Consider the following 25,986-nt stretch of genomic DNA (forward strand, 5'->3'; position numbering starts at 1 on the left):
ACACCTATGTCAGGATCACCATAGGTTTGCGTTGCCTGTAAATGGCGCCGCAATGTGAGAAATACCATAGGTCTGTGTTACATGTGCGCATTACGTTACCGGACTCCAGCTTGAGCCGGTAAGGAGGACAGACGTGTCGTGTGGCGTGCGCCTGTTGAGTGGAGTGGAGTAGGAGTGGGGAAGCGGTAGGGTCAAATGGACGGCAAGGAGATAGATAGGATGAGCTGGGTAGATGTAGAAGTTATGAGGAAAGTGGTAAAAGAGGTAGTACAGGAGTTATGTCCGTTTGAGCAATTAAAAAAGATGCTTCAGGAGCAAGTCCAGGAGCACGAAATAGCAGTCTGCAGACAGGAGCGTAAGAAGAAATCCATATTTATTTACGGGGTGGAGGAAGAAAATGCAGAATCTAAAGTGGACATTATTTACAAAGTGGTAGATGTCATACAAAAGAAAATGAAAATTAATTTCAGTGAGGTCGATATAGACAATGTGGAGAGAGTTGGTAAGGTGGGAGGGCACAGGCCCATAAAAGTGTCGCTGCTATCTTCATTGATGGCAGATATAGTGACAAGGAACGCTGGTAATCTACGGTGTGAGAAAATTGGAGTTAAGAGGGATTTCGGAAGAGAAGAGAGTATGAATTTCAAAATTCTTAAGAAGCATTTAGTAAAAGCAAAAATTCAGGGGTTGAGAGCGTATATTAGTGGCCAGATACTTATGGTGAGCGACAGGAATTGGACCCGAAAGTGGACAGTGTCGAAACTGAAATCAATGGATGAGAGTTTGAGGCAAGAAGAAACTAGCAGGGCTGAGAGTTCGAGGCAAGAAGAAACTAGCAGGGCTGATGTGCATATTATCAAGGGAGGAGCACCGAGCAGAAGGGGTTCCTGGGAAGCGATCGTAAAAAGAGCTGAAGAAAGAGTAAATGCAAGAAGGATGGAAGAAGTCAGGAAATTAATGAACGAACTAGTGACGGAGGTCAGCGTTAGAGAAGAAAGCAGGATGCAGGAAGAGAAGATGGAAGAAGAAACACAGGGGATGACAAGTGGACATAATCAGAACGAAAATAATGGTTTGAGGGAGGAAGCAGAAGTAAGAAGTGCCGTGGCTAAAGGGAGAAGCTTGAGTTTGAAGGAGTTATGGGGTAAAAAGGGAAAAATGGAAGAAGGAGTAATTACGAGAAGTAAAAAGATAAGTAACAGTAGTAAGTAACCTGGTTTGCTTGTATTATGATGAATGATAAAAGTTTAAATGGTATTGGTGATAAGAGAGGTAACGAAGTTTAGATGGTATTTATTCAAGTGATGATGTCTCTATGTGTATTGCATGATGGATGAAGGATAAGAGAGGTAGCAAGGTGATAAGATGTTTTTAAGTGTATTGTAATTGTATGGTATTTATTCAAGTGATGGTGTCTGTATGTGCATTGTATGATGGATGAAGGATAAGAGAGGTAGCGAGGTGATAAGATGTTTGTAAGTGTATTGTAATTGTATGGTATTTATTCAAGTGATGGTGTCTGTGTATTGTATGATGGATGAAGGATAAGAGAGGTAGCGAGGTGATAAGATGTTTTTAAGTGTATTGTAATTGTATGGTATTTATTCAAGTGATGGTGTCTGTATGTGTATTGTATGATGGATGAAGGATAAGAGAGGTAGCGAGGTGATAAGATGTTTTTAAGTGTATTGTAATTGTATGGTATTTATTCAAGTGATGATGTCTGTATGTGTATTGTATGATGGATGAAGGATAAGAGAGGTAGCGAGGTGATAAGATGTTTTTAAGTGTATTGTAATGGTTAAAGTATATGTGGCCTGGAATAGAAGTGTTAAGGGAGGTTGGAAGAATGTGTGGGTCGGTGAATATGTAATGATGGTCAGATTCAAGTGATGGTGTCTGTATGTGTATTGTATGATGGATGAAGGATAAGAGAGGTAGCGAGGTGATAAGATGTTTTTAAGTGTATTGTAACTGTATGGTAATTATTCAAGTGATGGTGTCTTTATGTATACGATGGATGGATTGTGGAGTTCGATAGATGGATGATAAGTGAGGTAGCGAAGTTTAGATGGTGTCTTTAGGTATAAGATGGATGGATTGTGGAGTTCGATGATGGATGATAAGAGAGGTAGCGAAGTTTAGATGACTGTAATTGTAAAGTAAACGAGGACTGGAATTGAAGTGTTAAGTATGAAAGGTGACGATGATGGATGGATGATAAGAGAGGTAGCGAAGTTTAAATGGTATTGGTAATAAGAGAGGTAGCGAAGTTCAGATGGTGTATTTAGGGTATAAGATGGATGGATTGTGGAGTTCGATGATGGGTGATATGAGAGGTAGCGAAGTTTAGATGACATGGAGTGTGAATTTTTGCTTAGGCTGGAGATTGTTATTTTCCTCTTTAACAGATCAAATGGGTATTGTTACTGTAGATCTGAGAAAAATAATAATAAATCAATCAATCATTACATTACCTGTGAGTAGTACCATAATGTGTAGAATACCGCGAGTCTACGCTGTATGCAATATAGTTTGTACTCATGGGATGGTCCCTAGGTCTCCTTCAAAACTAGATAATTTAGCACTCTATGTGAAATAAATGGAAAGCAGTTGTGAGCCTGGTGGATGTGGTGAGTAAGCAATGGCGAGCTACCAGAGATGTTGGAAGTTCGTTCTACTTCTGCTAACGAACGATCCCTACATCAACTTCTACTGCTGAACATTCACTCTCGAGTCTGAGAAGACTGAAAAACTACCTGAGGTTGACGCCTTTTAAGTGTTTAAACCATCTTGCAATCTCTACGTTCCCCGCTGAGGAGGGCAAATATTGGGACATTGATTTTATAGGTAATGATTTCAATTTTTTACTTTCACTGTAACAATGTAAACTGGACTTTGTTTGCAACCGAACAAATCTATACTTTATTGCATCAACATAATCTTGCAGTGTGTAACAATTAGAAAGCAACTGAAATTTTAAAAAAACTGTATTCATTATCTATTTGGTCCGCCTCTGTGGTTTAGTGGTTAGTGTGATTAGCTGCCACCCCCGGAGGCCGGCGTTCGATTCCCGGCTCTGCCACGAAATTTGAAAAGTGTTACGAGGGCTGGAACGGGGTCCACTCAGTCTCGGGAGGTCAACTGAGTAGAGGGGGGTTCGATTCCTTCCTCAGCCATCCTGGAAGTGGTTTTGTGTGGTTTCCCATTTCTCCTGCAGGCAAATGCCGGGATGGTACCTAAAGGCCACAGCTGCCTCCTTCCCTCCTCCTTGTCTATCCCTTCCAATCTTCCCATTCCCCCGCAAGGCCACTGTTCAGCATAGCAGGTGAGGCCGCCTGGGCGAGGTACTGGTCATCCTCCCCAGTAGTATCCCCCGACCGGGAGTCTGAAGCTCCAGGACACTGCCCTTGAGGCGGTAGAGGTGGGATCCCTCGCTGAGTGCGAGGGAAAAACCGACCCTGGAGGGTAAAATGATGATGATGAAGAAGAAGAAGATTCATTGTCTGTTTACCGCCCTGGTAAGGTTGTGATGACGACAAAGACTCTCCGCTTGAGACTGAAAATCAAGCCACCGGGCGAGTTGGCCGTGTGGTTAGGAGCGCGCAGCTGTGAGCTTGCATCCTAGAGAGAGTAGGTTCGAATCTTACTGTCGGCAGCCCTGAAGATGGTTTTCGTAGTTTCCCATTTTCACACCAGGCAAATGCTGGGGCTGTACCTTAATTAAGGCCACGGCCGCTTCCTTCCAACTCCTAGCCCTTTCCTATCCCATCGTCGCCATAAGATCTATCTGTGTAGGTGCAACGTAAAGCCACTAGCAAAAAGAAAACCAAGCCTAAGAAAACTGATAGGATTGGGGATTGTCTGCTTCCCCTCCTCGCCCAATATGACCTTCAGGTTGGTGCTCTTGCCGGTGGATATTTTGCTTATGGCTTTTGTTTGTGATAAGCAAGGTTCGGTCGTTAAGGAAAAGTCTTATTTCTTATTCCTGACCTCGCTTAAAGCTATTTTATGTTGCACGTACGTGCACATTTCGGCTTTTAAAATGGTTTTGCTCATTTTAGTGATATTAAGGTCATATTTGGTTATATTTTGAGAACTTTTTGTTTAAACTGAGGCGTCGTTTTTAACAAGGAAGATATATCTTCATTAGTTTCAAATATAGGATTTCCATGTGCTGTAGATGTATTTTTCTATCCTTTCCAGAAACAGATAGGTTGCAGGTTTAGAAGACATGAATCAGAGAAATAAATGTTGTACGAACGTACATGCTAATACTGTACTTCGTTTTTTGGTTCTTTTTTAAGGAGGACAGAATGATAAATGTTCCTCTGAATGAATGTATAAAGTTTGTATAATTAAATGTGCCTGCTTTATTATCACTAATCACTTTTTGACCCTCCAGTACTTGGCACCTATCCCTAAAATGCTTATATTTGACCTTTCTTACGTCATATTTAGCTAGTTTTTAGGAAGTATTTGCTAGCATATTTTGTACTTCTTTAGGTCATAAACTTCCGAATCCTAGTGATAAGAGACAAAATTACAAATAAAAGACAAGACTTCATAACTGCCTGTCGAGCGTGGGCTCGTTTCCAAGATCAACTCTTTGCTCCTGAGCCATGCCAGCCGGCCCTGGTGTTTTTGAAACAACACTACTCACCGTGTGCTGCTACATCGGGGTTGTGTAACGCAGCCTGGCCGTTGCCCGAGTCCGTAAAGACGAGCTCTCCCAACAGCAATATGGCGGCGAGGATACTCCGAAGAGTCTCCAGGACGTCTTCCTCCAGTTCCAGGTCCCGGAGATTCTGCTCGAACTTGCGAAACTGCTGCGCATTTTCAGCGTTATTCGCCTCATCTCGACGTAGGAAGCGGTAATTATGGCCACTCTCCAGATGGTACTTTTCCAACATCCCTGCAGCCTCCAGTCCGTCATACAGGTAGTAAAACACGTGGAAGTTGCCTTGCTGTCTGAAAGCACGAAAATGAACAATATAGCGACTTTGTCTTGATATAAATTAGTTGGAGGGTACAATGTTCTATGACAGAGCAGATTTGCTTGTAGATAAAATCGTCAAGCTGTGCCTGTGTAAGATGTTTCTAGAAAAAAAGGCTTGAGGATCAATCAATCAATCAATCAATCAATCAATCAATCAATCAATCAATCAATCAATCAATCAATCAATCAATCAATCAATCAATCAATCAATCAATCAATCAATCAATCAATCAATCAATCAATCAATCAATCAATCAATCAATCAATCAATCATTGATCTGTATTTAGGGCTATCGCCGAGGTGGCGATTCCCTATCATTTGTTTAGCTAAATCTTGAAATGGAAAATAGTGTTTGCCAGATAGGAAAAATGTGACATTATTAAAACATGGTTTACTAGATGTGACTTCCAGATTTCTGGTGCATAAGTCCTTGGAGACATCCTAAAATATTTATATCTGTTCGTGAAGCTGTAGCATGTGAATCGGAGTTCGGCGGTCAGGGTTATAGCAAATGTAAGTGCTCAGTGTTAATAATTCAATGTGAAACAAAATGGTTCCTGTGTAAGAAGGAAAATTAATTGTGTTCGTCGAAGTGTCATTAAAGTCCACCTTGTGGAAATAAATAATTATTGGTTAATGTGCGAACTGTGTACATAGTCTAACATTTGGTCTAATTTGGTTTATTATTGTTAATGTATTATTGTATAATTTTCATTTTAACAACTTGTTTATGTGAACAATAAGATTTATTATATATTTTCTCTTTCGGTTCGTTTTGGTCTACTAAAGACCACAGGGCTCGTCTTAACTCTTAGCTATGGTCTTCTGCTTTTTCTTGGCTCAGTTACGCATTCATTTTCTGGCTGTGTGCCTGCTTTCTTCCATCCGTCCATTTAGATCTGGTGGTCCCTGTACTCTTTTTGCTTGTGAGGGACAGTGGGAAGTCTACCTGTAGGATAGCCTGTCGGTTCTGAGATCGGTTCTCTGAGGTCTTTAATGGGATCTGTAGTTCCTCTAGGTCTGATTTTACTGAGTTAATCCACTTGGTCTTGGAAACCTTTCCCCTACTTGTCACTGTGAGGATTCTGTTGGTGAGCCTGCAGGGTTTCAGGCGGGTCATTTGCCCATAGGTCAGTCGTCTTTTCCTCATACACGTGGCTATGTCTTCATGATATTCATAGAGCTCGTTTTTGTGCCTGACCCTGCAGGTGACATCCTCCTCAAGATCTTCCTCTCTTTAAGTTCTAGTTTCCTGAGTAGGCCCTTTCGATTCATCAAGAGGCACCCATAGACGTATAGTACAGAGCGTCTTACTACTGAGTTGCTGTAATATTTTAAATAATAATAATTCTTACAACGGAGATGATGGTTGTGGAATTTTTACGCTACCTCCTTTTTAAATGACCAAATCAACTTTTTTTACAAGTTGCATTACGTCGCACCGACAAGTAATATGGGGACAATGGGAGGAAAGGACTAGGAGTAGAAAGGAAGCGGCCGTGGCCCTAATTAGGACTCAGCCCCAACATTTGTTTGGTGTGAAAATGGGAAACCACGGAAAACCATCTTCAGGGCTGCCGACAGTGGGATTCGAATCCACTATCTCCCGAATGCAAGCCCCTAACCGCACGGCCAACTCGCCCGGTAGGCTACCAAATCAACTGTCGTTAAAGTGTCATAATGTAAGAATTCAGTATGTGGAAATAAATTATTATTGGTAACTGTTTAATAATAATAATAATAATAATAATAATAATAATAATAATAATAATAATAATAATAATAATAATAATAATAATAATAATAATAATAATATTAATAATAATAATAATAATAATAATAATAATAATAATAATAATAATAATTCCTGAAACAAACTTGAAGTTTCTAAGTCAACTTATTCTTACCTTTGTAAGTAATAACTAAATCAGAAGTTCACTAAGGTAAGCACGAAAAGAATAATCTCTTTTAATAATAATAATAATAATGTTACTTGCTTTACGTCCCACTAACTGAGGCGTATAGTTTCAAACACGACCAAGTCCATCTTTTTCACGTTCTGATATTTTGACTTCCATGGATTCCTCTTTACAAGATGAATACAACGGGAACGAAAGTGGGTTTCAAATCCGGTCAGATCACATTTAAAATTGCAGCCCAAAATGAGGTTTCATATCAAAGTCGGCCAAGTCCCTGTTAACCCGCACGGGCCAATAATCCTGCGCTATCCAGTCACGTGTTTTCTTCCGGTAATATGGCGGCCTGACGTTTGTTCGAGTCACATGTTGTGGGTTTTTTTTGCGTGTATTTTAATAAATATTTTATAAATTATAAATATATACGTGATTAATTGGTCGTTTTTAATAGTATTCATATTTGCTGTGCAATAAAATGGAGGAAATTAATAAACGCCATACCAGAAACCGGCAACGTGATCTTTCCACCTGGAAGCGCACGAGGGAAAGACAGCTGAGATGAGTACAATCAACAACGTGTTGTTAGTGGTGATTTAATCAAGGCTCGGTGAAGTGTTTCGAAGGCACGATGGTATTAAATAGGTATAATATGAATATACATTGAAGTAGCTACATGAATCCACATATTTGCAAAATATACACTATTTAAATGTTAATTAGCCTCTACATTGGTTACAATGTTGGGTAATTTTACACAACCATAATGTTTAAAATAATAATCTTTATAAAGATTTTTCACTAAATCTTATATCATTTTTAATCATATTTGTTCTAAATAAAGTCAAGATGACCACAGCTGGAAAATAGGCCTAATCTCGATTTCCTTTTTCTTTAGGTATTAGGCCAAATTTTCTAATCTAAGTTTCAAAGATGGCCAAGTCCTCTTACGTAAGTTTCAAAATCGGCCAAGTCCCACAGTTAGTTTCAACCATGGTCAAGTCCAAATTTTAAATACATTTTTCAATTCATGTACTATATTTAGACTGTAAAAATTGTTTTTTAATGAATCAGAAGCCTCTGCTAAGCAACATAAAGATTAAAGTGTCTGAATATATATGAATTAATACCCTAAACAAGTCTTTTGCTTCTCCTGAAAAAAAAAAAACAGTTCAACGGACTTGGCCATGTTTGAAACTATACGCCTCAACTACTTTTACGGTTTCAGGAGACACCGAGGTGCCGGAATTTAGTCCCGCAGGAGTTCTTTTACGTGCCAGTAAATCTACCGACACGAGGCTGTCGTATTTGAGCACCTTCAAATACCACCGGACTGAGCCAGGATCGAACCTGCCAAGTTGGGGTTAGAGGGCCAGCGCCTTAACCGTCTGAGCCACTCAGCCCGGCATATATAATCTCTTTTAATCTGCATACTGTTTAATAAGCCTTTATTACATTGGGCTCATTGCAATAAGCCTGGATGAATCCAGGTTGCTTGAAAAAAAAAAACAATAGCAAAATTTACAATTAGCCTCAAGGTGTATGGGTTCATTACAATAAACTTAAAAATATCAGGCTGATCAGAAAATGTTAGATAATTTTCCAGCTAGCCGGGCTGCATTACAAAATGACTGTGTTCTTTGCAATAAGCAGGAATTTTCAGTTAGCCTACGACGTATGTACACGATTTTGTACTACCTATTTGGGGACTCTGCAGAAGAAAGAGCAGTATATCAACTTAACTGTGAGATTTTTCTATGAGGTTTGTTCAGCAAAGAAGTTAAAATCTGCGATACTAGCAGTAAGGCCGGCCTAAGCGATATGGCAAAGAATGTTTAGTTAGCACTAAGACTTACTTGTCCGGTATAGTGACTCTCCACTTCTCCAACTGGAAGAGCCAGATGATGGCGCCGCTCAGTTTTCCTGTTCTGGTAAATGTCATCTGAAGTAGCAGAATATGGCGACTAGAGTTGCGGTTCAGTGGTGTTTCTGCATTTCCAAGAGCCTGTACCACTTCTAATGCCTTGTTCACCTTCTCGCCAGTGTTACTACCACTCTAATAACAGAAAATATAAATAAATAAATAAATAAATAAATAAATAAATAAATAAATAAATAAATAAATAAATAAATAAATAAATAAATAAATAAATAAATAAATAAATAAATAAATAAATAAATAAATAAATAAATAAATAAATAAATAAATAAATAAATAAATAAATAAATAAATAAATAAACAAACAAACAAGTAAATAAATAAATAAATAAATAAATAAATAAATAAATAAATAAATAAATAAATAAATAAATAAATAAATAAATAAATATCAAAGATGCCCCTAGAACGATGAGAGTTCTTGATACCAAGCATTTCAAGAGAGCCAAAACTGTAAGGTACTTTGGAGAGTGGATTTCAGAAGACCTTAGTGAAATGGTTGTTCTCGAACACAGGAGAATCAAGCTAGACAAGGCATACCATGCCTGCAGAAATCTGTACGCCTCAAAACATCTATTGATGAATGTTAAACTAAGACACTACAATACAATAGTCAGACCCTCAGTCTCCTACGCAGCAGAGTGTCTCTCTCTCTAACTAAGAAGACCCCACTAAGAGCCCTCAAAGTACAAGAAAGGACGTTCCTGAGAAAGATAACAGGACCAAGAATCCTCTCAGATGGAAGGCGATGTTACATACCAAACCGTGAACTCTACCAACACTAAGAAACCCTCACACATGCCATCAGAAAAAGAAGTGGCTTTCTACGGACACCTGTATAGAATGGACTCCGACAGACTGTCCTGTAATATTTTCAAAGGAACCAGCAAAGGTAAAGCCATTGATTGGATCTCTGTAGATCCAATAGGTAGAGAAGGATATCGGAGAACTTAATATTAAGCATGCTATACTAATTAACAAAGTAACTACCATTCAACTGTTAAAATAGATCCTTCATACTATCCCTTACAGAAGTAAACAACAGTGAGACCAGGAAATGGACCGAGGAACGCAAGTCAGAGTTCAACAAGAAAATGAAGGATTACTGGGCCAACAAAAAAGCTCGAGGTACCAAGAAGAAATGAGCAGCCAGACCCACCATCAAGAACACCAGAAGCTGCGAACATCGGCAACAACAGAACTAAAGCATCAGCATTGTGGTCCTCAGGCGGCCCAAACGAACTTATAAATAAATAAATAAATAAATAAATAAATAAATAAATAAATAAAGATGAAATTAATTATATTTGCTATTTAATGATTGATTGCCGGTGAAGCTGAGGGACGCAATATGTTCCCCCAGGGCGAGCGGTACAGTCATGTCTTCGTGGAGCACAAGCGAATTGTCTTAGCGATACTGTTGCCGTCGATCACGTACAGTGAATTCCTGTTAGAGTTCAGTTATTGTGTTACTTGGGTTTGTGTAATGGAACTGTAGCTCTGTAGAACGGAAACGCCTCCAAAGAAATCACAGCAGTAATCCGTTCTCGGGCAGATAGATCATATAAAATGTTTTACAATTCTATAAAGAAGAAATTAAGAAAGTTCTCCATTGTGAAAAGGACTGTTAAGGCAGCTCTCACTCTTTTCTGTGCTAAGCTTTTCATTCCTAAGAAACTAGTACATCCTACATCTACTCTGATCTGTTTGTCATATTCATACCTTGGTCTACCCCTGCTCTTTACCGCCCACACTTCCCTCAAAAACCAACTGAACAAGTCCTGAGTGCCTTAAGCTGTGTCCTCTCATTCTATCTCTGCTTCTGTCAAATTTCGCCAAATCCTTCTTCTCTAACCAATTCGATTTAGTATCTCTTCACTCGTAATTCGATCTATCGATCTCACCTTCAATATTCTTCTGTAACACCACATTTCAAAAGCTTCTATTCTATACATTACATTTCGTTTATCTCGCACCATTAAGGGTCGATGACCTAGATGTTAGGCCCCTTTAAACACCATTCATCATCATCATCATCATCATCATCATCATCATCGTCATCATCATCATCATCATCATCATCATCATCATCTCTATTTCTGTGCTAGTTATCGTCCACGTTTCACTTCCATACAATGTCACACTCCAAACGAAAGTCTTCAAAAAATCTTTTATTTTCTTAAGAAAGGTTTTCCTTGCTTGTGCTAGTCTGCATTTTATGTTGTCCTTACTTGTACCATAATTAGTTAGTCTGCTACCCAAGTATCAATATTCATCAACTTTCTTTAATATCATTTCCTAATCATTTCCTAATCTAATATTTGCTGCATCACTTGACTTCAACCGCGCTCCATTACTATCGGTTTGGATTTGTTTATTTTCATCTTGTAATTCTTCTCCAAGACTGTGTCCATACAATTTAGCAATTTATCCATCTGCAGACTTTGATAAACTAGCAATATCATCGGCAAATCTCACAGTTTTGATTTCCTCTCCTTGGATTGTGATTCCTTTTTTCCAAATTCCTCTTCAATTTCCATTACCGCCTGTTCTATATAAACATTGAAAATGATTGGGGACATACTGCGTCCTTGCCTCACTCCTTTCTGGATTGGCTGTCTTTCATTGTTTTCGATTCTTATAATTGCAAACTGATTATTTTGTACAGGTTGTAGATATTTCTTTCTTTGGAACGAAAGCTACCTCAGAGCGATAGAAGCATCAGCAGTGAAGTGCGAGGATAAATGCAGGCTGGATAATGTGGAAGGAGGCCACAGGTGTCCTACGTTACGAAAATGAAATGCTATTTCGCCTCATGTCGAAGATCGGACAGTGGTACAGCCAGTTGCGTTGAATGGAGCTAAATGTCGACAAACCGGCAAAATCACTGAACGTTTGCTACTCGCCATGGAAATGAGAATATTACGTTGAGCGATGAGCATATCCTTTTTCACCCACGTCAAGAACGACACCATTCGGTAACAAACGAGTATTGCGCCAGTTGCCTGAAATATGAAAGGGAAGAACATACGACAATACTGCCATGTTCAATGCTCAGCGTCTGGTACAGTTGCCAATTCCGGCCTCCAGAAGACGACCGAAGTATTGATATAGGAAATGAAGTCTTAAAGAACGTCGATCGGAAGCCCAACTTTGCACAAATCTAGGGACAATGCTAAGAAGAAGAAGAAGAAGAAGAAGAAGAAGAAGAAGAAGAACCGAATTGTGGCATTAAATGGATGTGTCTACTCGTTCTTCCCATAACTGTAAAACATGGACTATTGTCTTGCATAATACCAGAAAGTATCTTACCTTGCCGAGGTACGCTAGATGGTTCACCAAATGCCCCATTTGTGTTGTCTTCCCCGAGAGACTTTCTCCAGCGATGACAATACTCTGCTGTTCTTCATGGTGTAGGACGTCCTGGTAGGCACGATCTGCCACAGCAAAGACGTGAGGAGAATTGTCTGAGCGCGACTTGAACTGGTATTTCACGTGGTGCTGCAACCAAAATTTACAAACATGTGAATTTACAGAATAACTTACAGATAATGAAGTTATAAAAACATTCGGGAAATAATAACGAAATGATTATGATAATATGGAGGGTTGCCTCAATTTAGAGAAATGAATCGGTTGTTTGAGAAACGACACAAGTCCAGAAGGGTATTTTTTCCAAGAATTAAAATAATGTTTCTAATACAAACTAAATACGCGAGGATGATGAATGCTACACTTTTCGAAAGAACGTCTTCAGACTACTTGACTATAATATTTTAAGAATTCTGGACTAACAGGTGGATTACAATTACGGGCCGTGAAAGCATCAATCTAAATTCTCCAATCATTTGGTATAACTCTCTCATGCAAACAACAATGAAATAAGTACTTTAGATAAGGTAAAATATACCATCACATTGCCTTTAGTATATCCCTAGAAATCTTATTAATTCTAACTGCTTCTCTAATTTTCAACTTTTGTTTTTTTTCTATAAATATCTTTATTATCATTGGTAAATTTCAGTACATCGTTAGTATTAATCACTTCCTCTACCTGGAAATTATCTTTATGTACAACTACGGTGTCTTTACATACTGCTGATCTGTAAATTCTCACATATACACATCCATGGTTCATTAATGATTCTTGGAATGTATTTTCTGGAACATATTTCTAACTTAACATACCTTAACATGCCCTTCTATTTTTCGCTAAAATTCGTATGACTGCCAATTATACTTGCTATCATGCTACCATTCCTAACTCTATTTCTTTCTAACCTGCACCTCCTCCTAAATCTTTATTTCTTTGTTAAAAAACAGTGGGCCCTTACCATTCATTATCACCTTTTAAGATACATACCTGTTTTCAATAGTTACTTTAAACCAAACCCATAGACTGTTTACATTTGTATTTACCATTTTTCAACCGATTATAATTACGTTTAAAAACATCTCCCATTCCTGTCTTATCAACCACTTATGGTACTGCGTATTAGTCCTTTTTGTTTAAAACCTTCATTTCTATCGCATTCATTTTTAACTACGTCAAAAAACAGCTTCTTGATCACTCGTATCATCTATCACTTCAGTTTCCCTATAGATCTCATCTGGTTTTATCAACACCACGTCCAGAATATTCTTCCCTCTAGTTCGTTCCATCACTTTCTGATTCAGCTGTTTGTCCCAGATGAGCATTTTGTCATTTGTTGGCCATGTTTTGAATTTCATTCCGAGTTAACATTTGGTAAATTGAGATCACTCGCTACAGTCACTTTCCTTTCTGTGTCGCTTCCCACACACTGTAGCTTATTATCTTATTAAATAATCTGCGTCAGCAACACACCTTCCAAGGTTGTACCACCCTAAAATACGAGGGTTGGAACTTAAATATTGGCAACACTGCTGTGGAGACGCTATGCAACGGAATCTAATATTGTCGTTGATAGCACACGTTGGTTACTTTCCTACCTTACCTCAGAGCAAATGGACTCGCCCTTCCCACATCTCCTGCGAACGCACAAGCGAGAGAAACACAGTCACGTGTGAGCTAGCGGTCTAACGTAACGTTGTCACTATGTTTTCGAAACAGGAACAACGGAGTTGGATCAAGATTGAATGTGCCAGAGGTCGTACAGCACGACGGTGTCATCAAGGTCTTCAAGAGGGTTGCGGGGAATCTGCATTGTCTTACAGAACAGTGGCACGTTGGGTAAAAGCCTTCAACGATGGTCAGCAAACTGTGGCGGACATTCATCTTGTCGCGTTACTGGACAGTGATCGAAACCAGACGATTCGTGAGCATTCACTTCGGAACTGTTGCAGAGATTCGACAGGCAGTAGACCACTCCATTCGCACCATCAATAGTTGCCACTATTTAAGTTCCAACGTTCGTATAACGTTAAATTTTATCATTAGAAATTACCCTTACTCTAAGAATTTCATGTTTTTTCATATTTAACTTTTCATAACTTGCATATTCTTCTTTTACAAGTATGAATACTCCCCCCCCCCCCTTGCTGAATCTGCCCTCTCAGGAACAAACACTTCAGTATGGGAAGAAAATTTCTGCACCCATGATATAATTTTTAGCCTTGATTTAACTCCTATTACAATATCTGGTAAATATATTTCTGTTAAAGTACTTAATGTTAATTTCTTTGCAATATTTCTACAGTTACACATCAACAACTTTATCATCATTATCTGATTTTCAGCTCTCTGTACTCATCACCGCTTGCTATTCCTTTGTTTCCCTGAACGTATCTCTCTATAAGCCTTCTAAAACTCTTACATGTACCACCGCGGTCCAAGTGAAAGCCATCTGTGACCGCAGATCCATATCTCAGACTCACCCATTAGGATCTGTAAATTTTACGCCCGGTTTTCTACATACCCACTTAAATCCCAGTCACCCTCAATTCAGCATCCCTCCTACACAGTATACCAATGACAACAACCTTCGCTTCCTTAATCATCTCCGTGCTGTCATAACCAAATCGTACACATCCTCAACTATGGCGGTACTTGCTCCTGCTTGCCTCACGTTATTGGCATCAACGTAAACAACTACCAACTTCTCCTTGCCCTACTCCTTCCCTTATACTTTCCTCAACATCTGACTTAACTGAATTCCTGCATAACTATATCCCCTGGTTCCCTTCTCTTCACACACTTTCCCCCCATGCCTAACAATGGAGTCCCCCCATGGCCAAAGCTCAACTCTACTCACCTCATTAGATGCCCTCCCCTTCTGGTCTTCCTTACCTTCCCTCTGATGGTTGCAGTACCTGCTCCCTCTCATGAAACTGTTCCACCTCCCTCTTCCTATCTCATTGTTTAAGTTTCACTTACCTACCTTTCTCTTCTGTAAAATATTTCCCTGCTCCTCATCATCCCTGTACTGTTCTTTCCCTCAACTTCTAGCTGGTGGAATAGATGTGCGACATGATCTTCAGGTCATCTTTGAAGATTCCCGTACCACTTTATTCGCTTTCCTTGAAGCTTATCCTCAGTGGGAGTTACCATTAGAGAATGGCAGATAATACCATTTCGGATTTTATACAGGTGGGTTACCCCAAGAGCCCATCTTAACATACGCATTTCGCCGACATGGAGTTTCTGCTGACCTGATCTTTTCGTAGCCCAACATGCAGAACCATATATATGGCTGGGTGTAGACTCATTTTATACAGGGTGTTTCCGTAAGAGCGTGCAAAAATTTAACAGGACATAGATGATGCTCCACTGAACAATTTGAGGTAAGGAGATAATAGGAATACAATAACATTACTGTGTACTTTTTATTTACATTGGTTACAGTTAACCGCAAATACCATCATTGACACAATGAGCGTACCATTTGCACTGTATCTTACAAAATGTGCTGAAAGTAACGGCCATCAACCTCAATGCAAGCATGACATCGGCGAACAAGATTCTGACGCACCCTGACAAATATCCCTGGTGTGTTTCGAATCACATCGCAAGCGGCTACAATTCTGGCAACTAATTCCACTGGGGTCTCAAACACAAGTGACTTTAGATATCCCCATAGGAAGGGAATTCAGGTCAGGTGACCTTGCAGACAATGGAATAGGACCTCCTCCTCCAATCCAGTGACCAGGAAATACAGAATTGAAATGGTTGCGGACATCCACACCGAAGTGAGGTAGTGCACCGTCATGTTGTATCCACATCCTCACACGAACAGCCAAGGGTACGTCCTCCAACAACTCAGGTAGAACTCTTTGCAAGAACCTCAAGTACAGGTGAACATTTAGACGGCCAGGTAAAAGATATGGCCCAATGAGATTGACGCCTACAATGCTGGCCCAGATATTCACAGCAGAGCGTACTTGATGGTGCGAATCTACTACAGTAGAGCGTGATGGTTTTCCACAGCCCATACATGGCTATTCCTGCTGTTCGAAATACCATCAAATGAGGCCTCGTCAGTAAATAGCACGATTTGGAGGAAATTGGTCGCTCAATACATTTTTGGAGCAACCACAGACACACTGCGACCCCTGGTGCAAGGTCAGTCACAAGCATTGCATGGACGCATTATGGGTGATAAGGGTGTAATTATTGTTGTTCGTGGAGTACTCGCCACACGCTAGTATGTGCAGCGCCCATTTCACATGCAATACGGCGAGTAATTATAGTGGGGTCCGCTGCAGCATGTTTCAGCACCTCCTCTTCAAAATCGGGTATGCGAGAGATCTCATGTTACCAAGTCCCTCGTTTCTTCTTTCCAACGAACCAGTCTCCCCCATTCATCGATCGAGAGAAATAAACACTCGTCGTGACGGATGGTGCCTGTTAGGAAATCGTTCCCTGTACAGCCTTTGAGCAGCGAGAGCATTGCAACGTGCTTCCCCATACACAAGGTGCATGTCAGTGAGTTCTGCGACACTGTACAGGTACCGCTCCATCGTATTGTACTGTACTTCTCTGAATAGCACTGCCTAATGAATGGGTCTGCCGGTGATTCACAGCACGTTCTGTCATGGGAAAATGTAAATACGACACAACAGAGCCATCTTATGGACTTCCTAGTACTCAGGCTCGTCCCCCTTGTTTCCTTGCATGAAATAGAGTATGTACATGTAAATAAACAGCTCAGTACGTGCAAACTTGTACGCATGTTAGTTGTAAATAAGCTGGAAAACAGAAATGTGAGACAAAGTTTACTTTCATATCTCCTTAAGCCGGCTTCTCCGACCCCAGGTTCTCCACCTCAAATTGTTCAGTCCTGTTAAATTTTTGCGCGCTCTTACGGAAACATCCTGTATATTTTGCCTTCAAGTTCGAGAGGCATTTTTTTGTCGCATAGAATTCCTGTTGCTGACCGCCACTCTGACCATCCTCATTTTATCCGGTTGGTAACATCCCTATCAATGTCTGCACCACAGATCCAAGATAATTGAAGGTGCTGATTTGAATGACCAGCTTATGTCAAGAAGCAGTCCTGCACTTGTCTGGCCATCCATCAACAAGTTGTAGTGCATATACTCTGTCTTAGCTCAACTGGTCTTTAATCCATTTTGTTTCAATACATTCTTCCAGTTGAACTTTTCTTGAATTGCATCCACACTGTCTGTCATGAGCACAATGTCGTCAGTAAATAACATTCTCCACGGGGCTTCTTCCTTGATTTCTTTGAATAGTTCATCAATGATCATTATGAAGAGGTAGGGGCTAAGGGTAGGGGCCTGATTCAGACCTATGTGTAACCATATGTGTGTAACCATGCGTTCATATGTTTGGCATTCATCATATACATCTTGAATGATGGTAATGTACGAATGTGGAAAATTTATCCTTTCAAGTGTCCACAAAATCCGATCCCGTGGCACTCGTTCGTAGGCCCTTTCCATATCTATAAATACTATATGCAGATCCTTTCTGTGCAAGCGGTACTTGTCGACGAGCATTCTGAGGGAATATATGGCATCCCTTTTTGATCTACCAGGTATAAACTCGAACTGCTTTTCCGAGAGATGCGGGTCTCTTCTCGTAGCCTCCATTCGATGACTCTCCCACAGTTTTAGAGAATGGCAAAGTATTTTAATCCCTCAGTAATTACCACAATCCTGTCCGTCCCCTTTATTTTAAAAAGAGGATAATAATGCTCTCACTACAATCTCTAAGGACTTTCCCCTTAAATATCATCTTATTGAAAAAGGTCTGGAAACCACTTGATTCCTCTGTCCTTCATGCTCTTCCAAGCTTCAATCAAGAGATCATCCAGACCAGGAGTCTTTCCATAGCCTTTTCCACCCCTTCAAAAGATTCTGGACGCACAAGATATATATATATATTGGGTGTCCTTCCCAGAACACTCTGGAATTCTCTTCATTGAAAAGTACTTGAAAGTACGATTTCCAGCGGCTCTTAACTTCCTCCTCCTTTATTAATATAGAGCAATGCTTATCCTTAATGTATGACGTCTGCAATGTTCTTTGTTCTTTCCCTTAGCTTTGCCAGTCTAAAGACAATCCTGTTACACTTGTTTAGTTTCTAGATGGACATACATATTATATCTAGCCATACTTAATGCTTTCATGACTTCCCTCTTGGCCTCACGGTATTTTAGATGTTCTTGTATATCTTCGAAATTTGCTGCTTTTCGAAACGGGTCTTCTCTTTAACTTCAAGTCGGACTTCAGCATCTCTCCACGATATTTCCTTTTTATGAAACTCTTTCCTTTTGTTTAAATTACTTTGCAGTTTCCGTGACCACTGATGAAACAGTGCACCAGTTTTGTTTAACATGTCCTTCATCATCGAAACCCTGTAAGACATACACTGATCAGCCAGAACATTATGAACACCTATCTAATATCCGGCATGTCCACCTTTGGCACGGATAACAGCGGCTACTCGTCTTGGCATGGAAGCAATGAAGCTTTGGTAGGTAGCTGGAGGGAGTTGGCACCACATCTGCACACACAAGTTACCTAATTTCCGTAAATTCCGGGGAGGCGGGGGCGGGGGGGACGAGCTCTGACGCCACGTTCAATCATATCCCAGATGTGTTCCACTGGGTTAAGATCTGGCGAGTTGGGGGCCCACTCATCAATTAGAACTCGCCACTGTGTTCCTCGAATCACTCCATCACACTCCTGGCCTTGTGACATGACACATTTTTTCTTGTTAAAATTGATACTGCCTTTGGGAAACATGATCGACATGAAGGGGTGTACGTGGTCTGAAACCAGTGTACGATATTTCTCGCACGTCAAGGTGCCCTGCACGAGCTCCACTGGACCCATGGATGCTCACGTGAATGTTCCCCAGAGCATAATTGAGCCGCCCTGGAAGACGAAGGATTCGCACCCTCCCATAGGCATGATGAAGAAGGTATCGGGATTCATTAGACCATGCAACGCTCTGGCATTGCGCCAACGTCCAGTGAAGATAGTCACGTGCCCATTTCAGACGTAGTTGCCGATGCCGTGGTATTAACATTGGCACATGTATGGGTCGTCGGCCGCGGAGGTTCATCCTGAGGAGTGTTCGGTGGACGGTGTTCAGACACACTTGTACTCTGCCCAGCATTAAAGTCTGATGTTAGTCCCGTCATAGTTCACCGCCTGTCCTGGTTTACCAGTCTGCCCAGCCTTCGACGTCCGACATCTGTAATGAGGGGTGGCCGTCCAACCCCTCGACGGGCGGACGTGATTTCACCTTAGTTTCTCCACTTGTTGAAGACACTCACACAGCACTCCTTGAACACCAGACAAGACGTGCAGTTTCCGAAATGTTAGTGCCGAGCCTCCGGGCCATCACAATCTCAGACAGATAGCGCGCCTTCCTCTTTCTACACACGGACAGCATGCTCACTGATATTACATGCACCGTGCGTGTGTCTGACTAGCAGTTATCCTCGTCAGGTGACGCTGCTATCGCCTGGATGGGTTTATATCGATAGCAGGTAGGTGGTCATAATGTTCTGTCTGATCAGTGTATGTTTGTCGAAGTTCTTCTGTGGGTGTTTTCATCAGTTTCCCTTCTAATATCGACCACTTAGTTCTTATAGCCATCTTTTGTCTCTCTCTACTTGGGCATCCAAGTACCTTGATTCGGCCAGAAGTAGTCGATGTTGGCAAGCAAGGGATTCTCCTGGGATAACCTTACAATTCTTGACATTTCAAATAGTTTCTCCCCGTGTTAAAATGTAGTCCATTTGTGATCTTCTGCCACCACTTCTGTACGTTATAGGTATTGAGCAAGGCTAGATCATAATCCTGAGCCTCATTCCATAATCACGCACTCCATGGGATTTCTCAAATCTTAATCTTTCTTGCCGTACATGGCCATTCAGGTCTCCAGCCACTATTAGATCACTTTGGGCAATATTACTTAGGCCGATGTCAGACCAGAAGTCTTCCTTGATTCTCAACTGACATCCAACTCGAGGGACATAAACACTGACTACATTCAAGGTTTTACTTTCCAGCATGAGTTAGATAGCTAAGAATTGGTCATTCACTCTCTTTACTTCTACCAATTTCTCTTTAAAGTCTTGGTCAAGCACAATTCCAATTCCGTTCCTCTTGCTATCAATACCCATACACAGTAAATGAGTTTAAAACCATTCCCTCTTTCTTTGGATCTTGAACCTTTCCAACTGGTCTCCTGGATACCAGCAATAATGATTTTCCTTCTTGCTATTTTCCAAAATCTCATAACTTCTTCCTTTTAGGGTTCCGATGTTCCTCGTTGCAATCCTGCTCTTCAGAACTTGCTTAGGCTCACATGCCCAGAACTGTGAGTTATGCCTTGCTCATTTCTCACGATCTCCAGACGCTGAAACCGCGCGCTGCTTCTGGGGGATGCCCTATCATTTGCACTTGGTACTGTTAGAGACTGATCTATATTCGATTTGACAATACTTTTACGGCCATCTGCCTGCATGACGCCAACCCTACTCCTTTATCTGGGCTTGGGAGCTAGCAGCAGCAACTACTGTGCCACACCAAGTTTATCCTTGTGTTGCACCATTCTAACGTCGTTCTCGCGGCAATGTCTCGAACGTATCAATTATTGATATTCCCAAACATGACGTATCTTTAGCTTCTCTTTGACAGATGGCGTCTCATGCCACCAATATCTGACGAAGCATTTCTCTCTTGTGACACTCTTTGCTTTCAGCTCTCTGCGAGAGACAACAATGTCTGATGCGAGGAAGGTGGAACCGTTAAGCTACAAAATGATTGCACTATCAATTTCAGTTTATACTGATCTGCATTTAGGGCAGTCGCCCAGGTGGCAGATTCCCTATCTGTTGTTTTCCTAGCCTTTTCTTAAATGATTTCAATGACATTGGAAATTTATTGAACATTTCCCTTGGTAAGTTATTCTAATTCCTAACTCCCCTTCCTATAAATGAATATTTGCCCCATTAGATTTCGTGTGGTTTGTCCAATGGATTTATCGTCCACCCTACGCGACTCTCTGCTCAGAGTCAATGATTTTGATTATATAGAATCTACTGGTTCTATTCTTCGGGAGCTAAGAAGACATCGGCCGCGAAGCTATAGCCCAACTTCCGTTGGTACAATGCATGGGCTTCAAATGTGTACAGGTGAAAAAATACACTTTAGATCAGTATATCACATAATAGGGAATAACATAGTCTGGCTTGTAATCGTGATCTTCAAGAGCTACAGTAGGTAACTTGCTTTATAGTTGGATAGATCCTTGTTGAGGGCTAAGTGTAGAACCGCTTAGGATCGCTCCACTCCTGATTCTCTTATATACCTATCTCGGTTGTATACATGGACAAATTCTCATCTGCAGCTAAGTCGCATCTGTTAAAGGTATAGCTCGTCTAGATTCGAGCGCTGTGTCGCTTAACAGGTGCCCAGTGGTACGAAAGGAACTACGACCTGCAAGAACGGTATCAGCTCGACACTATTCACAGCAGGATCAGTAGAATGTCTGTCTGTTTGGTAATCAGCCCAGAGGCTGGTTGGATCCTCGGATAGCACCACCAAAGGTTATGCGGTTATAAGGAAACCCCAAAAACCAATGGCAGCACCAAAATGAGGCGTACTAGGCAAGATGAGGAGTGAGATAGTTTGCCATTGCTTTCCTCACTGGGTCAGAAAGTACTGTTGCAGCACGACTGACCCTATGAGCAGCACCTTTCATAACACTAAAATGCACTAATCATGCTCTGAATGCCATTACTCAGCATTACCCATACCCCAGCAACTTCCATATTGTCACAGCCATGGATGTTGACTGGGACTTCAGTGGAAGCTACACTTTACTCTGGCCTGTGCCAAGAGATGGATGCAAAAGTACTGTATCCATCAAGAAATGACAGCAGGCAGATCAGGAGAATATCTAGTAAATTTTATGACGCGATCCGCAGCAGCAAACATCCAGTGCTCAGGAACATAGGTAATACGACACCGTTGGTGTTTGGTGCGAGAACTAAGAACGTACTCTTTTAACCCATCCCCTTCAGTGGTGCAGAACACATATTGGTCAGTGCGATTCTAAACGTTCCAAAAATTAACTGTATTAACGTAGTACTAGTTCGAAAATGTAATGAAATAGCACTCAAGGCCTCAATAGACCCATCCGACACTGCTGATCAATATGGCTACGAGGGCTAGTAAAAGATTCCGCACTTAGATCAAGCATACCCTATGTTGTTACTGCCTGTAGATCTCGGAGAGCGTGTACTTTGGCTGTTTTTGAGGCGCATGTGCTACTTAGGACTAGAGACCACAGAGATCTAACATGCCCTGCATTTGTACGGCCCGTGGACCTCAGGTGAGATGTCGTCTGGTCTAGATATCTCACGATTACTTAGCGTAGCCCATATTAGTACCCATTGTAGATCTTGGAAGGGCGTTACTTCGGATGTGTACTGAATAGATACTACTTTGGAGTCGACCAGTAATAATTGATCCCCACTATAAGCAGCTTCTATGTACAGTATAGTCCTGGACACGATAAGATATAGTCACCTCATCCTCCAGCTTACCTACCCTTTTTTCTCGCCTCTACAGAAAACACGTCCCTCGGCATGCGTCGAAAATCAAAGTTTGCAAGGTTGCCGTATATTTCTCAGTAGACACTACCTACGTGTTTTATACCACTGTCGATAAAGAAATACATGTTTATATTAAGCATGCAGTTTCAAAATTATGCAGACACACAACACAAACACAATTCTTACGACTTCACATCCAAACGACTAATAACATCTGAAAAGGTATGCCAACCTTCCACCCAACTGACGAGGTTTGTACCGGAACTGGTTTATGTCTACTACGCCATATATCGAGACTGCTAGCGAGGGCGTGGATAGGTGGATAGTACATAACTAGTACATAACTACATACTACTCGTGGACTTCAGATGATACCAACCTAAGGTGCATACATAGTGTACCGGTTGGTACACCTCTACGCCGCACTTTTGAATTTTCCGCCTTAAAGTACTCCCCTACAGCAGAAACTCTGAACTTTAAAAACTGAATTATCTCAACAGTTTCTCAGAAGATGTCACTGTGTTAATTTCGAACGGCTTTTGTTTACTAATTATCAAGAAGTGTGGACATTCTCTGATAGATGTCTCTACAAAACTATGACCATGCACCCTGGTGCGAAGTGGTAGAACTTTATTTGAAGAAATTTTGTATTCATAAGTTTGTTCTTTACTAAATTTTGTTATTTCATTTGTGGGTTGGCAATATAAATCTTTTCTTTCCGCCAGTTTTGAAGTTAGCCAATCAATAATTTCTGTCATAAATTTTCAGCCAATCGTGTCTTTCTTCTCCAATTTTGATGTGTAAATTTTAGTCAGCCAATAAACGCCTGTGGGTGTGTCTTAATTATTCATGAAAGGTCCCGAATCTTCCACGAGGGTATAAAACTGCTGATTTTCACGGCTCTTCGCCACTTCAACAACATCTAGCTTAGTGTATGGAAGTATAGCAGGGGGCTGGTAGCGCCTCTTCCTTCGGGCAGCAGCTCTTCAACAAAGGTAATGGCCGCTTAACATCTTTATTTCTTGCTAGCTCAGCAGTTTAACCCTCGGGGAAGGTCCGAAACCTTTTCAATGTAACCTACCTGTCTAAAAATGTAACTTAGTGCCGGCTTATGTAAAATTTTCTTATTACTTTAACTGTAAATCGGGGATAGAGAGTGCTTTACCCTCTCGAGCTCCCCTTCATTTTTGATTTGACGTGACTACGTTTTCATAACCGATTTTCTTCTCTTCTTAATGTGTTAAAATTCTTTTCTTATACTAGTCACCTCCCTAGTTTGGGAATAGCCCCTGTGTCATCGGCCTAGTGCCCTTAGGTTTTATAAGGTTTCATGTAGGAGTGCAAGCAACGCCTCCATTCATCTTGGTATTTTGGGCCATTTAATTCTTCTGTTCTTTTCTTTTAAGGCCCTGTAGGCTGGGTACGAGATACCCCTGTTTAATTCTTGTAAGTTGTGCCTTGATGGCAAGTGATTGTAAGGTATGGTATTGCCTTGAATAGGCTTGAAAGATTGAGAGCAGGTCAGCTCTTTCTGGTGTTTTGAAAGGTGCCTCTAGGAGGCTTGACATTACTAGGTGGGAACAAGTGCTCCTTGAATGAAGGGGTTTTCTGCCCTTTGATCAAATGAGTGTCCCGTGGTAAAGTTGGGCTAGTAGCTCAAGGATTGTGTAATTGGGGCTCGAAGCCCAGAACTTGTAAAGACCCCGAAACTCGGGCGTTCGTTTGTAAAATTATACCTTGTACCTGATTAGCCGATAGTGGTTCAGTTGTTGTTATTTGTTTAAATTCTATATGAAATTTGTTAAGTTTTTCTACTATTGGAAATATAACCTTGATTGAAATTTTAATTCATCATTCGGATTTGTACTTAGACCCATTCCAGCCCGCACCTTCTTTCACCTCTGCCTTCCACGGGTAACTCCGTAACACATAGGCAGGAGCTGGTCTGGGTTCAGGACTCTCCGGAGATTCCTCATAGAGGTGTAGCATATCCTATGTTGGTATCGGTTATAGACCTCGGAAGGTAAGTACTTTACGATCGAAAGCTAGCAGTCCTATGGGTACCACCTACCTTAGGTGTGTAGATGGGCAGGTGTTCATTGGGGTTAAGTGCCAATAGTATATCTCCCACGAAGGTGTAGCACAGACTCTGGCGGTACCGCTCGTGAACTTCGTGCAGCACCGCGTCTTCGCTAAGATTGTCCAGAGCAGCAAGGTCCTCCACTCTCATCTCCTCGGGTGGTGCTGCAGGTCCAGTGTGAAGGCGACCATCGCGTACCGCCAACTCATTCGTACGTGGCTGGCGAGAAGTACGTTTCATTTCCTCGTTCAACGTGCGCAGCTCCTGCTGGAGCTGTAAACACACAATAACGATCCTGATTAGTACAGCATCATTTTCACCTGTCATTAGCGACGAGGTGTAGCTAAATAAACACTATTTAGGACACGGCAATAGGTATTTTAGTCTCTAGAATTAGTGCATCTTCATTGATTTGCTCTCTTATCTCGTTTTAGCGTACCTAATAGCTCTTAGGCGATGAACTCATACAGTCAGTGATTTTATGACAAAGGATTATTATAGTACGGTATATTATAAAGATAATTTGAATATAAGATTAATGAAAATGTTCATAACTTCACGAAGTATTCGTATTTAATTTTTAATAAAAGAAAGGTCTTTGGTTTTGTCAATGTGAAAGTGCCAATGAGCTGACCAAAACTAAACTCCCTTTGCGTAACCAGTATTTGTGATGGATGGTTTTAAGGTCACTTATGAGGCCACAAACGACCAGTCCCCGAGCTATAAGAATTAGTCAAACACGATTAAAATCCTCGACCCGGCCGGAAATCTAACCCGGGGCTCTCTGAACCGAAGGCCTCAACGCTGATCATTCAGCCAGGGAGTCGGACATTATTACTAATACTATTTTTATTATTGTTATTATCATCTTTTTAATTATTAAAGTTACGCACGCCTGTGTGTGGAGAAGAAGAAGAAGAATTGAACTATATATTTAAGAGGGTTTTGTACACTGTTCTGGAATGGCACCTTCTGGTTCGATGAGCAATACAACCGAAAACTGCAGTCATCACCAAACAAGAGTTTACGGAAC

General features: G+C 40.9%; 1 protein-coding gene across 1 annotated transcript in view; it reads right to left on the bottom strand.

Moving 5' to 3' along the window:
* ninaC (STKc_myosinIII_N_like and MYSc_Myo21 domain-containing protein ninaC) overlaps positions 1–25,986 on the bottom strand; it is a 373,628-nt gene that overhangs the window by 223,237 nt on the left and 124,405 nt on the right. The window contains exons 9-12 of the mRNA XM_068227259.1: positions 24,945–25,226; positions 12,165–12,353; positions 8,770–8,969; positions 4,664–4,971 (exon numbers count right to left, since the gene is read on the bottom strand). Of these exons, the coding sequence (XP_068083360.1) occupies positions 4,664–4,971; positions 8,770–8,969; positions 12,165–12,353; positions 24,945–25,226 (979 nt within the window). The remainder of the gene's footprint in view (positions 1–4,663; positions 4,972–8,769; positions 8,970–12,164; positions 12,354–24,944; positions 25,227–25,986) is intronic.

This window comes from Anabrus simplex, chromosome 4 (genome assembly GCF_040414725.1).
Source record: "Anabrus simplex isolate iqAnaSimp1 chromosome 4, ASM4041472v1, whole genome shotgun sequence".
NCBI lineage: Eukaryota > Metazoa > Arthropoda > Insecta > Orthoptera > Tettigoniidae > Anabrus > Anabrus simplex.